The sequence below is a fragment of the Rhea americana genome, unplaced genomic scaffold (assembly GCF_003343005.1).
Source record: "Rhea americana isolate MKP2758 unplaced genomic scaffold, rheAme1 scaffold_112, whole genome shotgun sequence".
NCBI lineage: Eukaryota > Metazoa > Chordata > Aves > Rheiformes > Rheidae > Rhea > Rhea americana.
Window position 1 is genome coordinate 890,086 of NW_028185173.1, and position 10,201 is coordinate 900,286.

Consider the following 10,201-nt stretch of genomic DNA (forward strand, 5'->3'; position numbering starts at 1 on the left):
TAAGAAGTGTGAAGCGTTTTCTTCTGCTGGTGCTCATGGCTGTAATGCCATACTAGATGTCATTTTTAAATTCCAGTTTGAAATTTGCTTTATAATATAGGCTAAAGCAGGTGTGCTTGGGGAGGAGTATGTTTAAGGCAAAAGCATTTCTCAACAGGTTATCTTGTTTACTCATAAAGCTCAACCTCTGAAAGTTGGAATATCCTGTAAGACAAGAACTAACAAGATGACAGGGCGATATCTCAGGCTCTGCGYGTCGTATTTCTTAACTTAGTTCAAACCAGCAGGTTTGAATCAACCTGAAAACTGTAGCTTTAATGCCTAAAGCTGACTCTACCGGGAAGAAATAAGACCTAAATGAAATTAATTGATTCCAAAAAATGTGATTTTTTTGTAACGTCTTTTCTGCAAGCTTTGCTTTGTGCTCTAACTTTTATCAGGACCAGAAGTTACTGCATTTTCTAGTGATCTTTGTCATGAAGAGAATCAAATCCCTTCAGAAAACTGAAACATCTGGGAGCACGGATGGACTTTTTTTTTTTAGGAGGACTAGAGCTGAAAATTAKTTTACAGATGCCATGAAAAATGGGAAAAATATTCATTTTTTCATTGTGAGAAATACCTGAAAGTCAGAACATTTGTTTCGCATCTGTCTAGTTCTCTGCACATCCTGGTTCATAAACTGCAGGCTCAAGATTGAATGGCAGTTCTAATATTCTGGAGGAATTTACTGCCTAAAGTAGATTACTTTAGTGGGAGGCAAACACTACTGTTTTTTTTTTTCCTCCTATTTTACTAAGGGAGAAATCATGAGATACCAGTAAATTTACCATTCATTTTTAAAACAACAACAACAACAAAAAATGCTGTTATGTGTTACTGAAATTAAAAAATTAACAGAACAAACAACTCCTAATATTATCTTGTTATATCCATGATCGATGAATTGTACTCATTCATGATAATCAAATGCTGGGTGACTAGAAATGAAACAGAAATCAATTCTGTTCCCCAATCTGTTGTAGTGAGAACCATCACCTGCAGCCTACCTTTGACAGCTCAAAGCACTGTTGCATGCTATAGAGTTAAGTACCCCCATTTTGCACTGTSCTCAAAGGAAGGTATTTATGGAAATAATCCAACCTGTCTCTGTAGTACAGGTTGTTAGAATACCATTAACAAGTTGATTTACTTTGTACCAGGCAATGAATCCAGGTATCTAAAGTCATTGTGTTATTTCTTCCAGATTCCCTGCTGAGCTGAAAGAGATCTTCCTGAAGAAATAATGCTRCATTCAACGCTGGCCTTGTCCCTCCTGCTAATCGCAGTTTCTTCCAACCTTGCAATGGCAATCAAAAAGGAAAAAAGAGCACCTCAGACACTGTCAAGAGGTCTTGTATTTTTACTTTACTAACCTCCTTATCCCACCCAATAGTTTATCAAATGTTTTATTTAGAATATATCTGAAAGCATATATATATTTTATATTTATTTATTTATCTATGAGATGTGGCTCTCTAAACCAGCATGTTCTTTTTCCATGACTTTTCACGCCTTGGGTTTGTCCTGAAGAATACAGCTGAAGGTCTCATGGAGTCTGCATAACTCTTATGGCTCCCAGTGACATAAGAGAGGCAAATAACCTAATCTGACTCTCCCAGACAAGGCAGCATTTTTTTTTTTTTAACTTGGTGAAAAACCTTTTTTACGTATATCTGTTAAAATATAATTTCATATGATAACTTACAAATACTGARTACTGAAATAGAATATCATAAATCCAGTTTCTATGGAATGGACACAGACCCATATTTCTATGCAGAACAACAGTTCRAACTGGCTTTGGGTGGTTTTTTTGTTTGTTTAGACTTTTTTTAATCTTTTTTTATATGTTGTGTATATATAAGACAAAATCATGCGACACTCGTGGAATAACCAAATAATAATGAAATTACATTTATTTGAGATATTATAGAGTCTTGAGCATGTTACCTGTAACTTCCACAAATCAAAGAGGAATATTCAAATCTGCTATAAAATAACCCCAGCTGATGGGGTTTTTTTTTGAGAAACTGATTTTGGCCAAGGCTGGGAACTTGTGGGTCAACAGGCCAGAATCTCCCCATCAACCAGATAGGTAAATCTGTAATCGGAATCGCTCTCCTGCGAGAAGAGAAGACCTGGCTGCGTCACAAGCAGTTGTCCCGTGAGAAGGTTAACACTAAATCTGCGTAATCAGGGCTGGTCCAAGCGCTGCCCAGACRAAACAGAAGAAATCAAGCCTTAACCTGGTCTGGGTCCAGAAGCTTTTGTGCCCTGTCGCTTGGAATTCGCCTGGCAGCTCAGCGAAAGGAAACGGCACTGCTCGGAAGTCGGGAGCCTACTGCGCGAGGGCTGACGTCCTTGGGAGTGGAGGGCACGAAACCAACTGGACCATTTGCTTTTTGAGATTTGTGGCTYGCTAGCTATGAAGCTGATGACCTATTCGGACTTTGTTTCTATGGAGATTTTTATTGAATAGTCTTTTTCTTTRATTATTTAATTAAATGGAGTACTTTCAGCTCCAGAGATATAAATTCATGACTCAGGAGTTGCTCTTAAAACTGTAATATGTAAAGCATATTACAAYTGGTCTTATTTTTCTTTTAAWATTTTAATTTTATTTTTCTSTATAACTTKTRTATGCTGTCTTCTTCTGTAAGCCCCAGGGTCTACATAAAGCACARATCAGCCAATATAAGGAATTTGAATCCTGATTTGGGCACATCCAAGTATTCCAAAAGAGATCTAGTGAGTTTGTCAAAGGATGTGAACTGTGTACTCTTGCCGCTGAGGCTAAATTAATTTTTAAGTTTAATCTTCCAGTACACCTTTCAGGAAATCTAGATACTGAAGTTTCTGTAAATCTGAGCCTGTTTTTTTTATCTAATTTTTACATAGCTCTTAAAGTTTGTACAGTTATCATAAGAATTATTATATCCATGATGACTGGGAATTTTTAAATTAAAAAAAAAATTTGTTCAACTGTCGATAAATATCAAAAATATCATTTTCTTATGAATTATATGTCTGGCCACTATTTAATCCTTCTGTTTTACTTCTAGGATGGGGAGATGATATTACTTGGGTACAAACTTATGAAGAAGGACTTTATCAAGCAAAAAAAAGGTAAGAGCTCAAGTTGTTGATCAGACAGTCGTGCCTCAATATACTGTAAAGAAACAGAACAAATAAATCTCATTACAGTTGATCTGCAGACCACTCAGCTTAATAAACCAGAACTGTATACATACACAAAAGTGGTTTTAGGGGTCTCRTGACTCAGCTGTTAGGCATGTTTGCGTTTAATGCTATTGTTTCCCTGTTACAATAGCAGAGCAGTCATTTGAATAATAATGATAAATGAATATTATAATAAATGCACCTATTTCCATGATATTATGTATTTCTGATTATTTTCTTAATCAACAACTACAGGATCAGTTGCATTTGCTCTTGCATGTTGGTCTTTCGTCTCTAACGTTTTTCCCAACACTTTATATGTGTAATGTACCCACAATCCTGGTAGAACAGGAAGTTAAAAATGAATCTTTCTCTGGGATTCAGCTGAAAACTTATTTGAAGATCCATAACTTCATATTCATTTATATCTCCATTGCAGTTCATCTTAGACCATAATAGAGTAGTACACGCTATTATTAAATTGAAGGGAAACTATTTTTAAAAGAAAAAGCAATTAATCTCATGCACACTCTATGAGAAAGGCTAGGAATCTGCTACCAAGCATTTCTTGACAGTGATAACAGATCAAGCACCAGTAATTACATTGCTGAAAAGTAGCAGTAGTTGAAAAAATTGCAGGAAAAAATGCACAAATCTGTTTTATTCATGACTTGATGTTCAAAACTTTAAATGTCAACACTTTGTAAAACTATTTATGGAAAAATCCAATTTACAGTGTATCAGTTAATGAAAGCTTAAAAAAATAAAACTTTTTATGGGAAGTGTCTGATTGTGAACCCAATTTTATAAAAATGATTTTATTCCAAGTTTATAAAGATTTAATTTTATTTTCTTAATCACAGAGGGAGAACTTTTCACTTAAGGTATGTTAATTACCTCTTCGGTACCAACAATTTGATTATATACTAACCAGGTTATGGCTCTGTGGTTTTGTTCTTGAAGAACCTCTTATTTTAGAAAAAATATTTAGATATGGGACATCTGTTTCCCTATTTATTTTATGACAGAATTGTGTTTTTTTTCCCCTTGCTCAAAAATTTTCAGTTCTTCATAGAACATCTGCGTGGTTTTACTGTGGGTTAGCATAAGRTGAAATACTACTTGCTTTTTCCAGTCTGCTAGTAAAACCAGTGATTTGCACACTTGTCAAATGATCTAACTATCTGTTTTATTGTTATTAATAAAGTAACAAGCCACTGATGGTTATTCATCATTTGGAAGACTGTCAATACTGCCAAGGTAACTTCTATTTTTTGAACTTTAAATTTTTGTGAAGATTTTTATAAGAACCTACAAATATCTATGTACTTGCATGATCCTTTCATGGAGAGACAACAGATTACCTCATCACATTCTTACTCAAAAGCATTTAAAGAAATAGGTGAATGAAAAGGTAGTTGAAGAGCTAAGAATTTATTATTATTGTTTATACAAACTCTACTATGAACCTGCCCCACAAAGAATGTGAAAAATCCTTTATGCTGCTGCGCTACTATCCCCGATGCAGCACTCAGCAGTTTAAGAGTCACAGATTTGCTACTGATTCATTGAACAGATTTAATATTGTTCAATACTCCTGATCTGGTAACTAGAGAAGGAGGTGAGGACAAGACTGCTGAAACTGATTTAATATAAATTTTCCAAAAATAATACGCTCTTCTCAACTGAGATACGGTATCTATTGAAACTACAGGCCTCGTAAACAACAAAAGAGAGTTTCCTTTTTCCCAGCTGGGAGGTTGTTCTGGCATGGGTTGGAAAATCAAAAAGCCCTGACAGAGCCCTAGAGGGAAGTGTCTCCTTCCAAGTGTGAATCAACAGACATGAACAATGTCATCAGTCCTGAGCCAACGTGGTGCCTAAAAGCAGAAGAAGGGGCAGCAGCTGAGATAATTTCAAAATTATCATGTCTTTTTTAGCGTTGAAGAAAGCTTTTGCAGAAAATGAAGAGATACAAGAAATGGCCCAAAATAACTTCGTTATGCTGAATCTCATGGTATGAGGGATTTGGGGATGTGACTGCTATCAATTTTTGGCCTAGGTTTATGATATTCTTGCTTTTCTTTTCCTGCCATTTTAGCTAAATATCTTCTGATATTTCAGTTACATGTAAGTGTATGTATGTGAGCATGTGTAAACACATGCTAGTAGTGCCTCTTATGGCTTTGTCCACTGGTAACAGACTGTTCACTGATGATGCTACTCCATCAAAATTCCCAGAAATATTTTAATAATCAGCTTTAATTTCTCTGTCAGCATGAAACCACAGATAAAAACCTGTCACCTGATGGACAGTATGTGCCTCGAATCGTGTTTGTAGGTATGTTCAGTATTTATGTAGATTTCTGCATCTACATCACCTCAGAATGTATCGTTTTGAGGTGGGGGGAGCTCAAAATTTCTCATTACTGTGGAATGAATCGGAACTCGGCTCTCSCAAATTCCGGTTCTCCATCCATCGCAGGTTTTGCCTCTAACCTGAGACAGTTCACTAACACCGTATTCTAGAGRGTGTCTAATTCCTGCTGATTTCTTTGGGAACAAGAAGTTTAAATATCTGTAAGCATCTGGGCTTTTGTTGCTCTGTGCTACTTGCTAGTGATGTTAAGAGACTTTGTTTACTGAAAACTGTCAAATATCTGACTGAATACAAATGTCTACAGTGCAGACTTTGAGAATCATACATTAAGGGTGTATTCTTAACATTAAGATTAATGAGATTTAAGATTAATGAGATTAATTAAGATTAACATTAAGATTAAATTAGATATAGATTAATATAATCTATATGATTATATAGATTTAGTTCTGAAAGCTCTAGGCAGGTCATGCTAATATTGCATAAAGTATGCACAACCCTCATTATTTGTGCATCCAGTCAAACTGGTCTTTCTCAAGGTAATCCCTGACCATGTAAAACAGGATATTTTTCTTTAAATATGGGTGAAATATATGTGAAATCTACCATTTAGAAATAGCTACATATATAAAAATGAGCATTAGCWATTGTACAGGGCTTAATGCTCAGTAAAGAGCAGCTGATGGAAGAGAGCAGAATTGTCTTGTAGTTGTCTTGTTCACTAAATCAGAACAYCTCAGAACCAGGTCTGTCAAAGCAGCCCCGTCGTCATCGCCCGCAGCAATTAAGAGAGTGGAACTCAACGTTTAATATGGTTACTCTTTCAGACCCATCTCTCACGGTAAGAGCTGATATCACAGGAAGATATTCTAATCGTCTTTACACTTATGAACCACAGGACATGCCGTTCTGTAAGTGCCACTTTTTTGTGTTACTTTGCATTTCATGTTATAATCAGCCAGCTATACACCATCTCCATTTGTGCTTGAGAATCAGTTAAGATTTCTCCTCTTTCAAATTTAGGAATGAAGAAAGTGCATGAACATTTACATTAAGTTATAACTGTCTAACCTGTTCTAGCAAAGCAATTGAGTATAAATATTGTTCCACTGAATTTATTGGGACCTACTCAGGTAGGCACAGATGGGTGCCAATTTACAGGATAAAGATCTAAGCAATATGCAAGGGGAATAGCAAAAGTCTGTATGCTCAGAGGTATTCCAACTGCRCAATATAAGCAGCCAGGGGTGGGAGGGAATCTGAGGAAAAAAATGTTGCTGGTTTCTTGGGTACCACCTAAGACCCACGTTCCAGATAGGAATGTGGTTTTTCAGGTTCAGCTAGTCTTTACTCTATACCATCTATCTGACACCAGAGCAGTATCTCACTACAAGTATGCACTTCATATCTGATTATCAGGTTTGCTGTTGAGAAGTAATGGTATTGAAAAGAGCCTTGTCATGTCCCTTTAAACTGGGCTTTTTGATTCATGAAACTTTTCACCTTCTACTTCAGTAACAATGCCAAAATTCTCACTGTAGAAAACTCTAAAATACAATATGTGACTATAATTTAATTTTGGCGTGAATAGCTTACTAACCAAACAATTTTTTTAATTGTACAAATGCACTGTAAGTACATGCTTACAGTTCTTATTTGTTTTTCTTCCAGTAATAGAGAACATGAAGAAAGCACTACGTCTCATTCAGACAGAACTGTAACCAGCAAAAATGAAATGTTCGTAGCCTCTACGAGGTGAAGCTGCACCAGGGAACATGACATTTTTAAATATCTTAGTTAGCTGCTTTGTCTCTAATAGCATTTTGAACTCCTGCCAAACAGCTTTGGTATACTACATTTCATAAGAAAGTTATATGTATGATATGAAGAACAAATATAGATTACTGTGCCCATTAGAAAACAAGATGAGAAACCTATTAAACACTGTCTGAATAACTGAAGGGGATGGTATAAGATGTAACAACTTTGAACTATACTTCTTCAGTTCAACTATGGCTTCATTTAAGCTGGCTATAACTACTAGCTGAAAGCTATAACCAACTCTTTTCACATCTATTTGGTATCCATCATGCAAGTTAGCTACATCTCAACTCTTCATTTTTATTTTTATTGCATAGAGTGTGCAAGTCTTTAGCATAATTCAGCTTTATTCAGTTATTTCCCATTAAAGAAACAGAAATGTGTTGGCAAGTCAGAAAGGACAACACTATCTATGGATTCTGGAGTAGCTTATATAGAAAAAAATCAGTGATATAGGTTTAAACATAGGAGAGACTCTTCATATAAATTTTCTTCTGTATCATTCTTTAACTATTACTTCTGCTAGCTGTTTTCAGCTGAGCTTGTGGTGTCAAATAGCAAACAAAGGTTTTACTGTGAGAAAAAATACAATGATGTAAAAGAGAGAGAAGGAGATAATCCTTGAACTCTGCACCCGCYGCCAAGTAATGCTTGTAAAATCTGGTATGGGGAAGATTAGCAGGTTTGTCCTAGTTCTTCTCATTCAAATGGAACYTGAGGCATGTGAACCTCATCACAGGTCTTTCCCTCTTCCTCTGTAGCATCCCAACCTCTGACACTGTGGTGGCAATATAACGAGAGATCTGCATGTACGAGCTCTTCCTCACAAAATTTCCCTCGGGTCGTTGTAAGCCAGGGCAGACACCTACTTATTGTAAAAAGTTTAAGTCAATTAAGGTGTGAAATTGTTGTCCTGACAGCATGTTTTTGGTTTTTCCCCCCCCCATGAGAGCAAGGCAGCAAATGATTCATCTACAATAAAAGCAAGAATGCATCTGTTATGGTGCAAAGCACCACTGTTACTTTTCTGTTACATGCCATTTCCCATGACACTGCCTAAAAGCACATACAGAAAATGMGGGAAGGCTCTCTGCAGGACTGCTTTGCTAATTACAATAGCTAGTATTAATTTGTCATGATAGAGTTATATTGTGCCTATCTATGTCTTCATAACTGTAAAACTTAGTTATAAGCATATTCTAACACACAGAAGTGATATACATACTAAAAGAAAAAATTATTAGTCATTAACAGTATTGTGTCCTCATAATCTGCTAAAATCTTTTTTAACCTACAGGAAAATGCTAGAAGCAAAATTAAACTGATTGATAGTTACATTTCTTTGAAGTGTGTTTACTTATTTATGTCCATAATCTACTCCAGATTTAGCAACATTCCTCCTCTATGGGAATACCCCCTGGAGAGCAGGGCAGAGGCATTTGGGAGAAAGCGATGTGAGCTGGTGGCCAGAGCTGGTGCAGGCAGCATTTTTGGAGTACGATCATGAGAAAACTTCAGAGAGAAGCACAGCACACAGTAAGTTAGGAAATGCTGAAGTACAGTAGATTTAAAATATTACCAAAAGACTATCTGGGAAGAGATTTTGCTATTATTTTGCAGAGAATTTTTTTCCTTCATATGTTCACATTGGCCAAGATTGTGGGAGACACTGGCTTGGTACAACCTCTGCTCTAACTCAAGGAGGAAATTAAATGTGGAATAGTTACACCATCAACCAGTRCTTACTTCACCTATTTAAGATTCAGAGGAGTCAGGTTACAGCTTTAGACAGATATCTGAGGGAGTGTTGTACTTGTGCAACTATTTGCATATAAATAAGTAGATACTYACTGCACACATGCACAGCCCAAGGCCATGGATGATGTCGCTTTTGTGCTTATTGCTGATGCTCTTCATGCTTAATGCTGTTACACYGCTATAACAAAGAGCGGTAAGCTGCAAATAGAGTTTGTGTCACACCAGTCTAAGTCAGCARTCCCATCTCAGCTTTTTTACTTTGAATTACAAGGAATTCTCTAAAAGCAATTTAGTTATCAGCTAAAAATACAGTGAATACATTGAGTGACTGGAAAACAAGACCTGTGAGTTAAATAAAATAACGTAGCTGTAAAACAGATCCATTCACAGCAAAAAAGTCTTCCTTTTCTTTTACAATTAAAACATGATCAAGGTAATGGAGGTGGGGGGGGTTGCTTTCACAGCTGTTGACTAACTAATATGTAGCAGTTATTCCTAGATACAAGGACATGCTGGAGCTGCTCTAAGATAAGGTTACCAAACTCAACCTCCATCTCATGTCCGTGGTTGCCCTCAGTAAATTTACTGCTCTGAGGAAACCAGATGTACAGCCTTTGCTCTGGTTTCTCTGGAGATGGCTGGTGCACATTGCCTACCCACACTGAGTCAAAATCAAGTTTATTTATTTTTCAGTGCTGATAATGATTGCTAACTCAGCTTAGAATAAGATACACCCTTGAAGAAATTTGCCTTGACTAGTTCAGGTTTAAATGAAAACGAATAGTATTGCCATGCTTCTCTTTAATTATCTATGCTATAGCAGGCATGGTGTCAACTTAGAAAACTAGACACTCATAAATAAAATACATCCTAACAACAACCCTTACACCACTTAACTCTGCTGTGGTATACTCAACTATGGGCAGAACAGATGTGTGTCAACTTGCTTGATCTGAAAGTTATACAAAATAATAATGAACATACAAACATTTGCATGCTTAGGGATTACATTTATGCCAC

General features: G+C 36.3%; 1 protein-coding gene across 1 annotated transcript; it reads left to right on the forward strand.

Moving 5' to 3' along the window:
• The first annotated feature begins 1,285 nt into the window (after positions 1-1,285).
• Positions 1,286-7,323, forward strand: AGR3 (anterior gradient 3, protein disulphide isomerase family member). The gene is made up of 7 exons (XM_085316036.1): positions 1,286-1,391; positions 3,105-3,168; positions 4,430-4,482; positions 5,163-5,239; positions 5,500-5,563; positions 6,430-6,513; positions 7,274-7,323. Exons 1-7 carry the CDS (start codon positions 1,286-1,288, stop codon positions 7,321-7,323), a joined length of 498 nt encoding a protein of 165 aa, XP_085172162.1.
• The last annotated feature ends 2,878 nt before the right edge of the window (positions 7,324-10,201 follow it).